The 20,146-nt window shown below is 40.4% G+C and overlaps 1 protein-coding gene across 2 annotated transcripts; it reads right to left on the bottom strand.

Moving 5' to 3' along the window:
* Window positions 1-28: 28 nt before the first annotated feature.
* On the bottom strand, window positions 29-19,519 carry fyna (FYN proto-oncogene, Src family tyrosine kinase a). Of its 2 annotated transcripts, XM_040137709.1 has the most exons (13): window positions 19,337-19,519; window positions 12,990-13,113; window positions 10,392-10,648; window positions 7,984-8,080; window positions 7,381-7,479; window positions 6,947-7,050; window positions 6,384-6,533; window positions 6,058-6,222; window positions 4,696-4,875; window positions 4,154-4,230; window positions 3,413-3,566; window positions 1,655-1,786; window positions 29-573 (listed from the first exon to the last, which is right to left on the bottom strand). In XM_040137709.1, the coding sequence occupies exons 3-13, from the start codon at window positions 10,636-10,638 to the stop codon at window positions 365-367; spliced, it is 1,614 nt and encodes a 537-aa protein (XP_039993643.1). In that variant the 5' UTR covers window positions 10,639-10,648; window positions 12,990-13,113; window positions 19,337-19,519; the 3' UTR covers window positions 29-364. The 2 variants fall into 2 exon arrangements, with proteins under 2 accessions (XP_039993643.1, XP_039993642.1); XM_040137708.1 differs by lacking the exon at window positions 12,990-13,113.
* Window positions 19,520-20,146: the final 627 nt, after the last annotated feature.

The raw sequence follows: 20,146 nt of genomic DNA, 5'->3' as shown, positions 1-20,146 counted from the left end.
AAAAAAAAAAAAAAAAGGAGATAAGTAAACAAGCAATTTATATTTACACTACATACAAGTTGCACAACTCATCTGGTTCATCCATGGTAGTCATTTTTAACTATTCAGTCGTCTCAAAGCCCCCTCCCACTTCAAAAACATCCACTGAATTGATAGTCAGTTTGCTGACAGAGCAGCCGTGTGTCCCTGTGTGTGTGTGTGTGTGTGTGTGTGTGTGTGTGTGTGTGTGTGAAGCTTGGTAGTCAAGAAGTCAGTCGATGAGCTTTTTAAGATTGTTAGAGCCACAGGATGAGAGAGAAAATATGGAGTCTGGCTCCCTCCGGTGGAAAACCAGTGACATGACATGAGATGAGGGCAACGGTGCTCAGAGATTATCCCCTGGCTGGTACTGGGGCTCAGTGGCAGTGAAGTAGTCCTCCAAAAAGGCCTGCAGGTACTCAAAGGTGGGCCTCTCCTCCGGGTCTTTCTTCCAGCACTGCACCATCAGCTCGTGCAAGGACGTGGGGCAGTCCTGCGGGCATGGCATCCGGTAGCCTCGCTCCACCTGCTCCAACACCTCGCGATTGTTCATGCCTGGAGAGAGGTATTTCATATTATTCAACAGTTGCAGAAAGACTAACAGAATGAAGTAACGAAAACAACCTAAACTAAAATTAAAGGATGCGAGTGACTGGGAGCTCCTTTAATTAAGCTTAAATTATTTTGGTCACGTACTGTAAACTGTTTGCAAAAGTTCAAGAATGAAATTGGAATTTTGCCTCTTTGCACCACCACAATGGATCTGAAATGAAACCATCAAGATGTGATCAAAGGGCAGACTTTCTGTTTTAATTCCATGGGTTTAACGAAAATAACACATTAACCGTTTCGGAATTACAGCCATTTATATACTCACTTCCTCATTTTCAGAGGCTCAAAAGTAATTGGAAAAACTAACATATTTATAAATATAAGGACTATTTTTAATACTTGGATGAAAATCCTTTACAGTCAATGACTGCCTGAACTCTGGAACCCACGGACATCAGCGACTGCTGAGTTTCCTCACTTGAGGGGCTTTGCCGGGCCTTTACTGCAGCCGCCTTCAGTTGCTGCTTGTTTGTGGGTCTTTCTGTCCCCAGTTTTGTCTTCAGAGATGTTTTCCCTTATGCGATATGTTTAATCAGCCAGGGTAACTGAAACACTTAAGTGGGTTTGCAGGGCCTTTAATTTAAAGTTCTATGATTGATTTTAGAAGATGCTTAAACCAGTGCAAGTACACGAATAAGGTAGTAGTCATTTTGCACCCTTGCTTGTTATAATAATCCTAGAATTTGAGAAATTTAGCGTTTTCTTCACTTCTGTTTTCTGAAACTCTGACCAGACACTTAAATTCCTAAAATATGATGTGTACGGCACATAAACAGAAACACAGAATCACTTCACATGTTCACACAGTCAGCTGGGAACATTTTTCTGCATAATGCACAATGTAATGTACATTATGCAACAATGCTGCTCTTTTTTTAGCATACACTCTCTCGCTCTCTCACTCTCTCTCTCCATCTCTCGCGTGCACGCACGCACACAGCATTCAGTGTGTTTCCAATCAAACGTGAACAATCAACTGGAATTGAGAAGTGATTACATAATCCACTGAGCTGAACACTCTCACCTGGATAGGGCACTCTGCCCTTGGTCACCAGCTCTGTCAGCAGGATGCCAAACGACCACACGTCTGACTTGATGGTGAATTTCCCGTAGAGAGCAGCCTCGGGAGCAGTCCACTTTATGGGAAACTTCGCACCTAGAAGAAATTCAGAGACGACACTTGAAATTCTTGTTACATCACTGTTTTGGTTTCAGCAGAAATAAAGCAACAACCTTTACCAAAACCTAAGAGATAAGTGGGTCAGTCTTCTCTGTAAGGATTTTTTCCTTCATCTCTGATTTTATTTGTGCAGAGACACGAGGACACGATAACATCCCACCAGGGAAAAAAAAGGAAGAATTGCATTATATCTCTCCGTCTCAGTTTGCATTTGGCCCAAGTCGAACAAGTAAACATCTAAATTGCTAACAAATGAGAGACTGAACATGTTGACAGAGTGACTAAGGAGTCTGGAAGTCGTCCTGCTGTAGTTCACAACTGCAAATACAGACTCAAGAGGACAATGTTTGAGTGAATGGGATAAGGCCACTTCCTTACCAAAAGATACACGGTGACAGATTGATTTCTGTGTATAACACGGGCTCTGTCTTAAATCCTCACTGTGCCCTCGTGTAAATGGGATATTCTGTTGTCTTTGTGCCATGGTGTGACCACATGTACATCTGTTTTCCACTGGTATGCCCAGGACATATTCCTGCTCATTTACTTTACTTGTGCTGAAAATAAGTGCGTGAGCATGTGTGTGTGAGTAAAATGTGTCTTGGAATTGACTAAATGGAATAAATCATCCGCCAGCCCGTCAACTTTTTCCTCTGACGACGAGGTGTTTAGAAGATGCTGTGGTTGGGGACTAAGAAAATACTATAGAAACATTGAAAAGAAAAAAAAAAAAAAAAGTTCTGTGCATTAGTTTAGCATTAGCCTAATCAGATTTCTCACTCAGTCTAAACCAGGGGTTAAATTGAGGGCAATAGCTTAAGCCCATAATTGTTTCAATTTTTGCAAACTGGCACCATATAAAGTATGACGAATTAGTTATTAGCAGTTCTTGTTTGCAATGTACCCATGAAACAATAGGCAACTATCATTGGATTACTTTGATACGGAAGAAAACGCAAACACGTGATGATTCTTTGGGCAGCTCTGGAGTTACACGGAGTGTCTTCTTTCAGTGATTCGTAAACGAATTTATGAACGCTTATTTGCGACGGACATCAGGGATAATAATATCAATTTGGAAGATGAAATCACTGAGTCTAAAAATATGTGTATTATATCTGCGTGTTCAGATTTGACCGAGTTATGACTTTCAGAGGGAGTACTAAATTGCAAATTGCATCAAACTGGCACTAGGAGTTTTAAAGTACCTAAATTGCTTCCATGAGCAGTGTGTCTCTATCTCTGGTCTGACCTGTATGAATACTCCTAACCCTGAAACACATATTCCTTAACTTTTGCACATAAAACAAAGTAATACCTACATTTAATATGTGGTTTGTTCTTCTGAAACACTTATTTTTGAAAGTTATGTTACAGCTTGTGATGCTACAGTGACTTCCTGTTTACATAGTTGAATTAATTTTTTATTGGACCACACTTAAGGGGTTTCCTAGCAACCGATTTACACAATAGTCTTCACAGGCTGAAACCGTTTTAATGGTGCAACACGACTCAGTAAATCAATAATTTGAATAGGATTTACACAAAAATCTTAGTGAAGGATTTACAAAAGGCTGGTGCAACCCGATCCAATAGGCCTACCCTGTCTTGCTGTGTATTCATTGTCCTCGATGAGCCTGGCCAGACCAAAGTCAGCGATCTTACACACCAGACTGTCACCGACTAGGATGTTGGCAGAGCGGAGGTCTCTGTGGATGTAGTTCATCCTCTCAATATACGCCATGCCTGCTGCCACCTGGGAAATGAAGTGATTTTTTTCCACTGAACATCACTGAACAGTTTCAAGGTGATTAAATCTGTGCTAAGCGAGATTTTTACGCAGATTTACAGACATTGTTGTTATCCTAAAAAAAAAAAAAAAGTGGGGCAGCAATTGAGACGAGCGTCTCTTCACTGAAAACCCATAAATTAGCCAGATTTGCAAAATAGACTCCAGTGTTAGGTACAATTGCTTATCAACCAACAGGAAGTGAGGAATCACAGCTTTGGAATAAAATACAAACTGCAGCAATTGAGCGCTCTAATTTCACTAATTTCAGATAATCTGATATCCATTTGGTGTCGGTTTAAAGCAATGACAGACCAGCCAAAACAACAATGTGCTACATGCAGTTTACTTGTGCTCTTATTTAACATCACGCTTTTACAATACAATTGGTCTGCTAAAGTGAGAAGTTGCCAAATGAAACTGTAAAGTCGCTGCTAAAAGCTGGAGATGGATTAAAGTGGATTCAGCTCTTAGAAAAAATCTCTTTCAGAGTTGTGTGGTATCAAGTCCACAGTGTACAGCATCAAGATTTCTGATTATTTTCTGCAGTTTACCTGAGCTGCCATGTCCACTAGATTTGGCAGCTTGAGGCCTCGTCCTTCTCCATCCTTAAGGAAATCAAGCAAACTCCCTAAAAAAAGAAAGAAAAACAGAAAGAAAGAAACAAACAAAGAACAAAAACATAAAGGATAGGCTCTGCTGTTTCTTATTGTCTTCAGATGCTAGATCTCAAGTCAGATTAGGTCTGACTCAAACTCAAGTGATATGTAGTTAATGTGACTTTAATTCTGGGTTTCCTCACACACATGTTAGACTTGGCTCAGGTTTTTATTTGTTTTTTAGTTATTGCCGTGGTAACAGAGGATCTCAGTGTTTCCGAGCAAAATCTATCCTGTAAAACCACACTTGGTTTTGTATTACTGTAATAGTAACAGTGATGTGGATATGTGACTGGAGCACCATGCTACCAAGTAGGGCACATACTGTACTGTCCATGCAGATGTATAAATTATGTACACACTGTGTAGGTGTCTGCACAAATGCATGTATGTAATATTCATCCTGTCTTTAAGTGTCACTTTAAAACAGATTCTACCTTTGCTCATGTACTCAGTGACGATATAGATGGGTTCTTCAGACACCACGGCGTAGAGCTGCACGAGTTTGTCATGGCGGAGCTTCTTCATGATCTGAGCCTCCTCCAGGAAGGACTCGGGCGACATGGTGCCTGGCTTCAGAGTCTTCACTGCCACCTTGGTGGTGCCGTTCCACGTGCCTGACAAGAAGAAGAAGAAAAAAGAAAAAGAAAGAAGAGGTTGTTCAAGTTCAGTTTTCCAGAGGTTACTGATTTCAGCAGGATTTTATTTCCAAAGTGAGATATGCAACATTTAAGAAAATATGACGCTTGGTCTGTCAATATGAAATGTGAGGAGGCACGGAAGGACATGAAAGCACATGAAAGTAATGTAAACTTTGTCGCTGAAATCGACTGAAGTTATAAGATACCTTGAGATTGTTATCGCCTGTCTTAGTTTAAATAAAGGGTAGAGCAGATAACTGGCAACAAACAGTGGCTGGTGGCTGTTGAAGTATGAAACTTTGTAAGGTTTAGTGCTGTGCAACAGGGTAAACATTATAAAAATACCGTAATATAATTAAAATCTATAAAATAAACGAAGACAGACTATTCTCTACGTTCATCCAACTTAATTTTTTAACTATTCTAACAAAAATATACATAGTCCACACTGTTTAAAACAAAAAAATAAACAAACAAAAACAAACTGATATCTTTCTGTATACAGAATACTTCTATTGCTGATTAAAACAATGCTTAACAGTTTTTAAGGGTTTCAGCTTTGAGCTTATGAAAAAAAAGGAAACAAACAAAAAAAAATTTGTTACTGGTTGAAGACTTTGTTTAAAAAAAAAAAAAAAAACCCACAACAATCTATTCTAGGATTTGGCTTAATCAGTATTTGTGGTACAAACAACCAACGCTGTGATCTCAGCAAATCCGACACATGGAACATTTTGATGCCCGATGTGGGACAAATTAAGTTGTACTGAACTCAAATGAAAGGAAACAGCATGTGTCTGAACTGAGTTTTAATGAGCCATGTCACAGAAACTTATTTAGATGTAACAATTGCCATATATACCAAGTTTTAACTGGTCTAGCCCGCATTCCAATCCTGAATCCAATCACAAATAATGGGTAGTTCAAAAATCTTGATCTAGTCAAAATGGGCCCTGAGATCATGCAGAACTGCATCCAGAAAAAAAAATTGCAAATTTCTTACATGAAATCACTGAAAGCAAACACCTATCCCTGTGGGTAACATTAGCTGGGTGTTAGGTTTGAATGATCCAACACACACACACTGTTTTGCAACACTACTCTCAGTTGTACAATTCTTCATTTGTGCCAAAAGAGGATGCAAAAAAAAGTACACACCCATCCAGACATCTCCAAACTGCCCATTTCCAAGACGTTTGATGAGCTGCAGCGACTCTCGCGGGATCTCCCACACGTCTTTGGTTTTGACGGACAGGTCAGTCAGACGAGGCATGCCTTTGTGGCATGGCACGATCAGGCGGCAGCACAGCCCTGCAGCCCTGGCTGGATCGACCACGCCGTTTAAATTTAAAATGATATCAAAGAAGTATTAAGCCACGTGACACTGTAAATTTACGAGAGCGAAAGCAGTGAAGCAGACACACAGTAGATCTGTCACGTCAAGAATTTTCTGTACACCACCCAAAGCTGGAGCAGAGTCTCACCAGAGTAGTGCTGTACTAGCTGCTGCAGCGTCTCAAACTGGGCCCTGGTGGTGATGTAGTAGCCTCCGCTGTCCAGCTTGCGAATCTTATAGTGTTTGACGTGGTCTCCCTTGATGTCATCCCAGTCCTGGATGGAGAGGGAGTAGGCCCCTGGCACAGAGACAACACAGTGATTAAAAGCAAAACTGACAATTTCAAGTAGAGCTGAGGAAAATGTCTGATAACACTTAACCAAAGTGGTTTTCATAAGGGATTATGGAACATGTGATGTATGTCAGATTTTTCTTTAATGAATATATATATAGCACAATGCGCAGAAGATTTAGGGCAATGAATATGGAGCAACCGCATAGTTAATGACATGATATTAAACTGAATTTGAAGTTGCGATGTCTGATGATTTCATTTTAAGTTCTTCTACAAATAAACTCCTTCTAATTTGCACATTAAACTAAAGTGTTCCTAAATCTTTATTTGTTCACAAACACATCTGTCTGTTGCCTAAAGTTTAAAAGCATTCGACAGGTCAGCATTTTAGATGCAGCTGCTGTATGTCAGAGTACCTTTGGTTGTTTCACTCTCGCGGATGAGGAAAGTGCCTCTGGCGTTGCCGTTGGAGAGCAGTTGCCTCTCTGCATCCTTTCGACCTAATTTACCAAAGTACCAGCTGCGGGGGAAAAAAAAGAAAAAGAAAAAAAAAAAAAAGGATCAAACTATGGAGTATTATAATATATATATTTGGTTTGAACATTTATTCCCACTAATATTCTGACCTTTATTCTTTCTGTATGTGCCACTGTGCCATATTTAACAGAAGTCAGAGTTGAGTTGAGCTCTCAAATATTTATGATAAGATCTGTGCTGTTGAAGCTGCCGTGTTGCTGAGACTGAGTGTGTGTGTGTGTGTGTGTGTGTGTGTGTGTGTGTGTGTGTGTGTGTGTGTGTGTGTGTGTGTGAGGGTGTGTGAGGGTGTGCTCATATAAAAAGTTTTACTCACTCCTCAGCTTGGATCGAATCCACCGGAGCTACGTAATTGCTGGGAATGTAACCAGTTCCACCTGTATTGAGAGAGCGAGCGTCCCACCAGTCTCCCTCACTGAAGAGGGGAGGACGGAGAGAGATGGAGGATGGAGGCAGGTGGGAATAAACAGTGAGACAGATCAAGATGTGCACATTATGCAGACAGGCACAAAAAACAAAAACAAAAAAAACATTTAAATGTAGTGGATGCACAGATTCATTGGATGTATGTCGCTGAGACCTCAGCACATGAAAACAAACTTCAAAATTACATTTGTATTGTGTAAAAGCAGAGGCATCCTGTGACTATTTCTAAATCACAATTCTAACAGGACATATTTCTTTCCTATGATGCAAACTGTCAGACAGCTGTCATTAAATACATGAGAAATCTGTCAGACTTGAAATGTCACAGGCCAGGTCAGGTCTACAACAACTAGACCCATTTTCTCTGTCGGTGCCTGGGAAACAACATTTCATTTCAAATGTAGCTTTCAGACATTCAGGACGGACGAAAAACGGAGGAGAAAAAACACGACCGCCACCCTTGATGGTGTCATGCAGATGTTTTCACACTTACGTGCTGTTGAGGATCTGGAACCTCTCCCCCTTCCTGAAGCTGAGGTCATCCTCAGTCCTGGCTTCGTAGTCATAAAGAGCCACGAACAGAGTCACCCCTGCGGGAAAAGAAAACATTGCATGTGGTGGTTAGAGCTAGCGGAGATGAATTGGATGGATGAAGTCTAATGTTGGGGTTTTTCATTGTGGTTGCATTGTTGGGTTTGTTCATCTGTCTAACACATGGGCTGCTATGGGCTATTGTATTGGCAATTACTGCCTTTGTAGATTTTTTTTTTTTTTTTTTTTTTTACACCCCATCTGCTGCTGACAATTTATATTAATGTTTTCCATATATGTACTTTAATATACAAGGTACAGTTTAGACAGGGAAATCTTCCAAATTAATTCTATTTTCAAACGTCATCTAATCTTCAGCTTTCCCTGACATTTTATTAGCAAAGGTAAATTTTAAAAGATGGAGGTTCCCACACAGGAAACTCCTTTTTGGTCAAAATGATCTCTCTCTCGAAGTCCTTTAGCCTGTTTTATAATTTGTAGTAATACATTATATTTCATAACTTATGTTAGTGACATTGTGAATAAAGGTTTTACATTATTTAGATGGTGGATTGTGTGTTGTTATTGTTATGTTTTTATTTTTTATTTTAAAAGCTGTATTAATCAGAATTTTTATTAACATTTCAGCATCTTTCAGCTCATTGTTTTGGCCTGCAACTTAAATATTTTGGTTTTTAGCCACAGCTGTTAACTGTTTTCCGTAAAAATGCTTTGATAAACTGACGCTACCTGCTCAACACCAAATGGTACATAGTGGAGCATTTAGCACCTAAAGAGACAAATATTTCCCTCAGGAGTCAGGGGCGATAAAAACAGAGCTAAAGGAGGAGTAAATATTGGTGGCTAAAAGCACGACTCCGCGTCTGCTGAATGTGTGAACAGATGTGTCGATCACTATATCAACTTTGTAATATCAGCACGACGAGCTGCCCCCAAGTGGCCAAGGGAAAAAAAAAACCAAAACAAAAAAACCCCCAATTATTGCAGGTTTAAAACGCTAGTAAATAAAACTCCCCTTTTCTCTATCAGACGAAGCATTATCTAGGAATGGTGAGCGAACAGTTAACGCTGCCAAGGTCTAGATTAGGGGCCAATCAAATTTATCTGATGTGATTTGGAACAGCCCTGTCGTCCCTGAATCACTGATTTCATTTTCTGATCTGATCTGAATCATCCCTGGATAGTCTGAGCTACAATTTTGCAAGAAGGCCCTGCACATTTCCCTGTCAATGTAATGACGCCGGAAAAAACACTTTACAATGACCCCAAACTGCACACAGACATGTTGAAATCTTCACGGAGGGGTCAGATGAGGTTACTGTTCTACTTCTGTCCTTGTTGACTTTTCTTTGAGTGTTTTTTTTTTTTTTTAGACTTAAGTCCTCTCGTTACAATCTTAGACACGAATGTTGCTTTGTGCTGTCCTCCTGGACTAATTTCTTATTCATACACGCCGGTGGTGCTGACTCCACAGACGCAGAGTGTTTATCTGTGCTGGGATCTACCTTCAGAGAAAAAAAAAAAAAGGCCCGAAGTAGTTGACATCAAAGCAAGAGATGCGGTTAATTTATACATAACACATTGTATGTATCTTTAAAATCTTAAGTGAGAGACTGTCGAGCTCATTTCTCCAACCCAGAAACACTTTTTTTTCGCACTATTCCACACAACGTCTGATCTTTCAGATCGTCAGATGTGCCTCTGCAGCGCACCGGCAATAATTTAGGTCACTCTGTTTTCCATTAACTTGCAGCCAGTGGACATTCATCCTCTGCAGAAACATGAATTTATCACAGCACCACAATGCCCGCACTTACAAGAGAAGAAACAAATATTTACTTTGGAATACACAAAACACACACAAAACTAGGCAAATAAGTTAATATAAGATCATCCAATATCTCAGAAACTTGAAAATTTGAACATATTCAGCTGACATTAGCCTTTTATTGAATAGAAGGGGCCAGACAGGGAGTGGTCTTCAGAGACGTTTACAACTTATACTGACGTTGTATTTTGACCCCTATTTAATGACAGCAACATATTTCACAGTTACAAAGTCACCTTGTCTTAAAGGAACACAAATCTGCCTACCAACACCTCTAAAGCTCATTAATTAACGTGTTACATTTGTTTTTATGTTTCATTTGTTCAATAACCGGATTGCTAAAATGTCATTGCCAGAGGGTTTTTCATTGTGGCAAGTGTTTGGCATGAAAAATGTATCTTCAAATACGTTATTATTCTCAAAACAGCTACAGAAAAAAACCTTGATAAGTCAAACAAATGTGCATTTGCACATCTTACATGCTCCAAAAGACTCATCAAAAAGAGCTTCTTCAACCTCACCTGTTCCTCCCCGGGACCGAAGCGTCCCAGACTGCGAGGATGTGTGGACTCCCCCGAACACGGTCACCCCCTGTGTGGCAGCGCTGTGGAAGTTGTTGTAGTTGGGGATGGTGGTTACCCCGAAGCTAGGGTAGTGCTGCGGCGTGGGGTCGGATCCATAGCGATATCCGGAGTTGTGCGAGAGGCTGGTCTCCCGGTCATCAGTGAGTTTTGCTGCTTCTTTATCCTTACATTGGACACAGCCCATTCTCTACTCTCTGTGGGTGGAGAGAGAAAGAGACAGCGACGGAATTAGTGCGAGAGTAAAGTAATAGCTGAAAAGCCGTCTCCATTGGGGAAATTATGATTCAATATTCCATTATTTCAAAGCTTCCTCTGAGAGCTACAGAGCCTTCTGCAAAATATTTCAATTAGGCTCAAATTAAACACGATACTTTAAACTCCATTACTAATTAAACGGGGGAACATAAGGTGACAGAGCTGCAGTGTATGGCTAATGTGATCACGGATGTAAATATGTGCGCACACTGATGTTGATGTAAGATTCTTTGTGCTGAGAATATGCAGCTTAACTTGCCATAAAAGAATTTAACAGCACTACTTATCTTGGTTTACTTTTCCATCTTACTGCAGGACCACACTTTATACCCAGCCACTGCATTTACAAGTTGGCATGCACTTTATTTTTATTTGCTTTACAAGGAGCCACAAACCCAGCTATAGATTCACAGCACAGAGCTAGAATGCACAGACAGACCCAGAACAGCACACTGCTCTTTGGTTGGACACATACTCTCATGAGAGGGACTGATGGAGCATTTGGCCTCACTACAGCAAAGCTAAACCAGTTTCTGTAATGAGCGAGGCAGTCAGCTTTGCCAATTAATAAGAGCCTTACCGTCATTATGGACCCAGTTAAACTAATGCACTTCATCGTGCCCCCCCCCCTTTATGCCCCAGAAGCTCACGAAGCTGGTACAACACTGCTGGGAAGAGACCACTGACAGCACCATTGTCTTTCATCAGCACTAGCGGCCAGCTGACTTTGGAAACGGCTAATTGGAAACACACTTGTTTACAGTCGCTGTGCATGGAGAGAAGTGGTGCTTGGGGCAAACGCCAGCGCTGCAGCAGGGGGAGGAGCAGAGGAGGAAACTACGGCGCAGTTCACGCCGCTCTCGACCTCCAGCTAAAGACTCGGTTAGATCCACAATAACAGCACAGTCGGTCGACTCACAGGTGGTGCCTCTTTTCTGTCAAAATTGATTCATGTAAAATGAAGAATGTACATCTTATGAGAAATGTGTTTGTTATGATAGACAAAAACGTTAGGGTAAGGATACGTGGAATAACTAATGTATAATATATAAAAATAAGCAGCAACATCACACATCTAAAGATGATTTCAGACGTGACAGTTTCTGCCAGAAGCTACTTTAAGTCTCATTACATTTGATTTAAAGCTGAAAAAAGTTAATCAGTTAATCGATTAGTCCATCCATAGAAAATTAAATATAGTGATCATCGTTAATCATTTAAGTCATTTTTTAAAGCAAAACTGGCAAAAAAATAAATAAATAAATAAATAAATAAATCTACTGGTTCCAGCTTCTCAAGGTGAGTATTTTCTGGTTTTCTTAGTTCTTTGGATTTGGGACTGTTAGTCAGATAAAACAAGGCATTTTAAGATGTCACCATGGGCTTGGGGAACTTGTGACAGACATTCTTTGCTATTTGCTGACATTTTATAGACCAAATGATTAATCGGGAAAAGTCCTTGGTAGATGAAATGATAATCATAGTTGCAGGCCTGATGTGATTCTCTTAAATACCAGAAATGACAATATTCCTCTATTACAGCTCTTATTCATTTGACGCAAACCAAGGAAATATCTTAAAGTGATCGTGTAACGTTTTTGAAATCTTCTCTCAGGAAAAGTAGTTTTCCGCCCAAAGTGAGCTGGAGTCAGGGGCATGTTTTGAAGGACACTGGAGCTCGGTGGGTTCAAGGAAAGTTACACAGCATATGACTGATTTCCTTCAGGCCTGTTTTACATTTACAAACAAGAAAATGCTTACATCAGAAAAAAGTGTAAACAGATGTATCAATTGTTGCACTCTGCAACGGGATACAGACAAAGTTAAGAACCGCATGTTGTCAAAGAAGAAAATCTTGTATTTAACTAATTTAAAAGCTCCTAATTTTTACGACAAATGGTAAATAGGAGATCTTTTCAGGGATTGCACAATTGCTCTGGCCGGTATTAGTGCTGTGACACCAGTTCTTTGTCCGTTCCTTTGCGAGTGTCAATTATGGCTGAAAATTACAAGAAAAAATCATCAGGAAATGATTCTTCATGATTCTTTATAATGGATTCATTTGTGAACATTTGGAAATTTCAGTCTTTAAAAGTAGCATCAGCTAAGTAGTAGAAAACAAAAACACAAAGCAGATTATTTAAGTATCAGTTATAACAACTGCTTTATGTCGCCATTATCTTATCTATGTTGTCTTGAAGACATTTGCCTGCCTACAACATCAACAGACTAAAATTATCCAACTTTGAAGAGCAGAAGTGAAAGTCTCTGATGTGTTACCTGAAGCCCTCCTGAACAACGTGCCCACCAAGTACAGAGATCGCCTCCTGCGCACAGCGTTTTCAGTTTCACCAGCCCCATACAATATTTGCTCCACACCTAACTGACTAGAAGAAGGGAGCCACTGCAGAGAGAAGGAGAACATCATGATTCATTACTGCCAATAAAACGGCATAAAGTAACCAGAAGAAAGAAGCCGAGCGGTAGCATGACAGTATGAGCCCCAACCACAGACTAAAACCCAGGAAGGCGGACGAGGTGGATGGCTGCTTCTCTAAATAATCTTTCTTGACATTTATATTTACATCTCCCATCTTCTAGAATTTACAGCACCCCCCTTTATAGAAGCTCCATCTAAAGCTAAAATCCACTGTGAAACACATGTTTAGCCTACAGTTTCCATTTAGGGGGAAACGCACAAGCCTCTCCAGAATTACAGAAATGTGACAGTTATGTCTGTTCATTGTTATACTGTCAACGAGACAACCTTTGGAACTGTCAAACAATTTATTGATTAGTCAAGAAAGATTTGCAGGCAACAATTTTGATAAATGACAAATTGTCTAAGTCACTTTGGAAGTAAAAATGGTTCACCGTTTCCAGTTTATGAAATGTTGCTGTTTTTCTCTATTGGTTGGACAAAACAAGTAACTTAAAGACATCACTAAGGGGTGTGGGATACTGTGATGGCTATTTACAATATTTTCTGACATTTTATTGACAATTTATAGATTAAACAAACAGATCGATTCAACTTTCCTGATTTCGACTTTCTAGAGTTATGGGAATATTTCAAAAACAGGAGGCATGAGACTAAAACAAAAGCTCTATGCACATACAAAAACAATAACACAGTCCAGAGACCCCCAGTCCAGCCCGCCCTCTTGCTTGATGAAAACTGTGCGACCAGGACACCATACTTTAGGTGGATGCTGTTTTCCGGTGAACTTTCTCTTTAACTGTGGTGACTGAAATAGCACTGCCTCCACCCCTGGAGGGATCACAGTAAATGAGGGGAGATCTCATGTCATCGTGCCGCCTGTGGGGATTATTAAAAAAAAAAAAAAAAAAATCTTCCTGCTCTTGAAGTAAAAAGGCCAGGGACTACCATAGATTTAACATATCTGCATGTATCTGCTGCACAGAATCTCGGCCATCTCGTATTGTTTATATACATGCGTTCCGTTTGTGGTATTGTTTTTTTTTTTGGCACAGTGATTGCTTAGAAAAACATTTGCATTTGATTCATGTCTGTGCGCAGGTTGTGTTGTGACTGAAGTTGCTGCATAGGTGCAATAAAAATTCCGCCATCTTTGGAGATAAGAAACAGTATTTAGAATTCATCTCAAGTGCATTTGACAGCAACAGGCGGCTTTATCACATTTTCAGTATAACATAGTATAATAGGAGCTTCGCAAACATTCATCCCTGGCTTTCGGATCCCAGGGACAACTACTCTCCGTTATTCAATTACACGCATGATTCAACAGTATGGATCATGTCAAAAATGTCAAGACAAAGCCCTGCAACATCATGATTTGAGGTGGGTGTTCTTCCTGCATTTCATCATTTCAGACACACGCACAGACACATGCTAGCCTGCTCTGTCCCACCTAACCTGAGGCACAACCCCCCCAAAAAACAAAAAAAAAAAAAAAACAGATGATGGCGTCGCAGCCACAGGGCTTGTTACTTTCTTGGGCACAGCCTCGGTATCACATGACCACGTCAGCCTGTGAAAACGCTCATCACGCTATTTTCAGACCCAAATGAACAGCCTGCCACTGAGAGGGCCACACTGGTGCGATAGGGAAGGTCCGGTGGGGACAGGATCATAGCTACGTAATGTGTCGTAAAAGTTAATAGCACAAGGCAAAGACGAGGGGAAGTGTGGGTGGACTTGACTTTCATAGACAAACACAGACGGGCAGAGCTATCGTACTGAAACTCCTCAGCTTGACTGGATCAAGATGCAGTCTGAAATTTGACTTTGATGTCCGGCCAAATCTGTTGAGTACTATTTGTCAACGCTGCTGCCGGATTTGTTCACATCAGGAAGTGAGGAATGAGGAGCGACGAAGAAGCCAATATCATCCGAACAAAGAGTAACAGGACAGGGTTAGTGCTACTACATTAGTCACAACTGCTGGGCTCAACTGGAAATTAATTTACTGAAATGAAGGCCTTTTTATTGATGCCATATGGGTGATAATCATCTATACTAACACACACACAGAGCTCGGAGCCGTAATGAGACACTCAGCCATTTATTGTGAAGCTGCGAGATCAATATGCTAAATTAAAAGGACAGACATGTCAGGGTCACACAGCGTAACTGATGGATTGAACAGGAGACAGTCAGTCGGGCCCGAGGAACAGACACAACTGCAGTCTGATGTGTTACAAAGACAAAAATATATTTCACGGATGTGTGTGAAATAATTGGGAGCACTGGTTTTAGTTCACAGTAGAGGTTAAACAATTTGACTAATACCCGATCTATCGATCAACAGAAAAGTAATCAACAAAAATTTTGATGACCGATTAATCATTTAAGTTATTTTTCAACCAAAAATACTAGAAATTCTCTGTTTCAAATGTGAGGATTTTCTCCTTCTCTGTGTTTATATCATTGTAAATTAAGTATCTTTGGGTTTTGGACTATTGATAAAATTAAAAAACAGGAAAATGAAGACATCACTTTGAGCGCCAGGAAATTACGATGGGTATTTATCACTGATTGTGGACATTTTATATGCTATAAACAATTGATCAATAATTGAAAAAAAGGAAGGACAGATTAATCTAATCTAACAAATTAACATAATCATTAGCTGTAGCCCTAATTCATTGCTATGTATCTAATAAGGCCTGTGGAGGTGAACTACAAGCCTCATTACTTCTGCACATGTATATTTGCACAGCTATTTGCATGATGCACAAATCATGTATAGGGCCTAAGTATTATAATGGAAATAGTGTTTGTTCAATGTAATTTTTTTTTAATATGTTATTAAATTTCTTATTCTGATACATTCTTTTGAATAGTTCTCTATTTGTTTCCTACTTATTTAGACTGTTTCTTATATTACTTTCTTACATAACTAAAATTGTTAAAAAAAAAAAAAAAAAAAAGGCCATTATAATTTGCCAGGGGGCAAAGTGGTTTCTTTAAATGTCTTGTTTTATCTGACCATAAGTCCAAAATCCAAAAATATTAAGTTTACTTTTATAAATGACAAAGAAAGAGAGAAAATCCTCACATTTCAAGAAGCTGAAACCAGAGAATGAAAGAAGTTGCTGTTTAATTTTCCGTCAAACGACTAATCCATTAATAGGCTAATTGTATCTGCTCTAATGGGGACACACTACTTAACTGGTAACCAGCTGACCTGATATTATTTCTGTTCTTTATATTTGATGTAAAACCTCAGTAAAACAGTTAAAAAAAAAAAAGAAAATGGCAGCTCTGAGCCTTTGAGATATGACTAATAAACCGTGAGGCTGTGCTCAACTGGTTATTACATCTAGGAACGTCTTCATTATTTAACTCCAATGAACATTGCAAATCGCTCCAGAATAAAGTCATTTCACTATTCAAGAGGCGAAAGGCCCGTTTAATCTGAAGTGTGGGGTCCCTTTACACTCAGATCATTGCTATGCCACAATACAAGGTCAAACCACCCACGGCCGTCCCACTGAAGCCGCTGTGGGTGGTTTGACCTTATTCGTCTAAAAAATACAACTTGTTGTACATTTTCAAAGAAACGACCCAGTGAGGATCATTTTCAGTTGTGTGGCATTTGAATTCATCTAAACCTCACTGCTGTTTTCACTTGATTTGGTGCAACTCTGTCAGTCTCCTCCTTGTGGCTGCCATTCTCTGAATAGTTACAATATTTGCTTGTGTTGGACAACTGAGTTCATTCAGCATATCAACAACAAGACAATGGCCACATTTCACTCAGCTACAAGATTATCTGCACAATGAAAAGCAGTGTTAAGGCTTTCAAAGCATTCTTCACGCACTGAATGAACACAGCTAGTTATAAAACCCACAGCTGAGCTTCATACAGCATGTACGTGTGGGTTTAAGCCTTACTGTGCTTCGGTGTCACAATGATCACAGTTGAGTATGTTGAGTCATTTTGTTAAATCACTGAGCCCATTGTAAACGTCCATTCAGTCAGCAAGATTTGTGCCTCGTACATGGACATTTTCCAAATGGGATAAAGGGGCAAATTAGAGAAACATGAACTAACTTTTTCTTTATTTTTCCTTTTTTTTTTTTTTTTTTTTCCAGAAACAGCAGCAGATTCTCGCCGCTCGTGCCTGTCAGTCTGCACTGGGGGGTTTAAACGATTCTTTCCAAATCTCGTGCCAGTGGAGGGCAATGGTCATTGTAAGAATCCACTGGAAATAATGATGCCGTGGGCCTACAGCAATGTAGGTTTTGAAGACTTCTGGTAGAAGTGAATAACACTTGGGCTGATGGAAAGTGCAAACTGAGGCACGAGCCACGTGGTGTATAAGTGTTATTGTAGAAATGCAGCACTTTGGTGATTAATGGATTAGTCAGAAGACAGAAAACTAAATACCAACTATTTTAAGAAGTGTTTGAGTAAATTTTTTTAGCAAATATGCCAAAAACTCTGGTTTAAGTTTCGCTAATGTGAGCATTTACTACTTTTCTCTTTTTTTATATATCATAAACTGAATATCTTTGGGTTGCACAAAACAAGACATCTGCATATGTCAACTTGGACTCTGGAAACTGGGATGGACATTTTTCATAACTTCCTGACATTTTATGAACCCAAAAGGTTTGGTCAATTAGTCAAGAAACTAATCGGCAGATTAATCCATGATGAAAATAGGACTGCAACTAATGATTATATCTGTAGTTGATTAATCTATAGGTTATTTTCACAATTAATCTCTTAGACTATAAAAAAACAGCAGAAAACAACGAAACCAGCCCATAACAGTTTCCCAGATCTCAGGGTGATGTCTTCAAATTACTTGTTCAGTCCAAAACCCGAAGAGATTCAGTTTAAAAAGACTGCGGAGACAAGGAAACGCAGCATCACATCTAAGAAGCAGGGGCAATTAGATGTTTGGCCTTTTTACTTCATAAATAACTTTGACAATTATAAATATCGGTTTTTGCTCATTAATTTTCTGTCGATTGACTAATCGATTAATCGCCCAATCGCTGGAGCTCTAAATGAGAGTCGTTAGTTGCGGCCCTAAAAGCTGTCTGTGACACAAAAACGGAAAAACCACCGCTAGATAGCTTGTAAGGAAAAAAAAAAAAAAAGGAAAAAAATCAACACATTGTGCTTTAACCAAAGTTACTACTTCACCCCCGCGCTGAGCTAAACATTACACCTCGGCGATGACACATTTCAAATCCTGAATTCACAAGTGGCAGCTTTTGTGCCAGCATGTCTGATAACTAGGTGCGACTGTGTGGTGACAGTGGGCCCGAGGGGGGGATGCTCAGGGTCCACGGTCCTTGGTCCACAACGTGCATGTCGCTTCACTCACACTCGATACATAATCACGCACCGCAAATGTGTAGTCATTCGCGGAGCCATGGCAGGGCTGAATGCGCGGAGCTGCAGGGTGTTGGGTGCATATTTGTAAACCGACACACAACTACTGCGTAACTTATTGCACATGTACAGAGCTGAGGTTGTGCTCTCAGCCACACACAAACACAAACACACAAACACAGTATATCACCCCCTGTATTTTCCTACAAGATGGATGGCTGCACCTCCAGACACATCAGATAACCCGATTAGGACAGCTTTAATTTGCTATTTAACAGCGTGGCAATGCAATTACCTCAACGCATTTGTCGGTTATTTCGGGGGGTTAATCGATAGGAGACTGTCTGCAGGCCGTCGTGGCGTTTATTATGTGTGTGCATGGCCTCGGTGGTCAGCTCTGCTCTGCGGCGCGTCCATCCCTGCTGCTGCAACACAAGAGCCCCCTCTCCAGAATCTCAGCACCGCAAAACATCATCCACAATTACGAGACCATTACCGCTCTCTCTCTCTCTCTGTGTGTGTGTGTCTGTGTGTGTGCGGTGTGTGTGCGTGTTTTCCACCCTCTTCTGAGGGCAAAGTCATCTGTCAAACAGATGGAGCGACATGTGCAGAATATCTAGAGAGACTACTGGCTTGAATGCAGCGACCTACAATGTGTTATTTATCTCCTCGGCTTCCCCCCCCCGAGATGAATTCATCTCGCAGTCCACAGCGCAAAATAGTGGGACAAGGCGGGTGCACCAATTGAAATTCAACATGGGGGGGGGGGACAAAAAAAGCTGCACTTACCGCAGAAAAATCAGATTAATCCATCGGAGTTCCCAGAGAGACTTTCGTGGGGAAATTCGCTGGTACGCTCCTACTTTCTGTCAGTGTTTTCTCTTCGCATTGAGACAGAATAGCGGTGGGAGACCAGTCCCTGCCGATTCAAGAAGTCCCGTCGCCGCCGTGCGTACAGATGATGACGACGGCGATTGGGGGCAAGTTGGCAATAATGACAGGCAGCGCTTCCGGTCATGCTCTCACAATAAAAGCCCTGTTCTCAACGCTTTTTTTTTTTTTTTAGAAATTGGAGTGAGTAAAAACAAGGATAAAAAAAGCATTTTTTTATTGCACCAAAATTATTTTTACCATACCTTAAACCTTTATTTAAGGTGGTAATTCCACTGAAATACATTAGTACCAGTACCGGAATAAGAAGCACGCCCAATACATAATTTCAAAAATAACAACCGCTGTGATTTTATTTTGATCTGCAAAATCGCTTTATTTTCCGGTTTACCTATAGTGGCCTTGACGCAGCTGCTATTGCGTACGGCTGATGCGGATCCACATCGACCGAGGGGTATGATTGACACCGTGTTCCGCCAACCAGAAATTACAATGTATAGCAGGACCCCTCCTCGTCTTTGGAGAGGCAGAAAAACAGGGCAAGGTGTGCGAATTGTCTGTGTTTGTCCGAGTCAGTTTGCTTCCTCGTTTGACTTTTTAGACGTGAATAAGGAACACAGTTGCTTTTTTTAGTCCCCCCCTCGTACGCAGGCGGAACCATTGATTAGGCCCACAGTTGATATTAGAGCCAAGAAAAAAAAAAAAAAA

The sequence above is a fragment of the Xiphias gladius genome, chromosome 10, assembly GCF_016859285.1.
Source record: "Xiphias gladius isolate SHS-SW01 ecotype Sanya breed wild chromosome 10, ASM1685928v1, whole genome shotgun sequence".
Taxonomy (NCBI): Eukaryota; Metazoa; Chordata; class Actinopteri; order Istiophoriformes; family Xiphiidae; genus Xiphias; species Xiphias gladius.
The sequence above is the reverse complement of the archived record's forward strand: the minus strand, read 5'-3'. Positions and strand labels throughout refer to the sequence as shown.

Coding starts and splice junctions, on each gene's coding strand:
- fyna (XM_040137709.1), bottom strand. CDS start 10,638: ATGGGCTGTGTCCAATGTAAGGATAAAGAAGCAGCAAAACTCACTGAT. Junction 7,480..7,983: donor TTCCAGATCCTCAACAGCAC/GTAAGTGTGAAA, acceptor TCCCCTCTTCAG/TGAGGGAGACTGGTGGGACG. Junction 4,231..4,695: donor CACTGAGTACATGAGCAAAG/GTAGAATCTGTT, acceptor TTCTTTTTTTAG/GGAGTTTGCTTGATTTCCTT.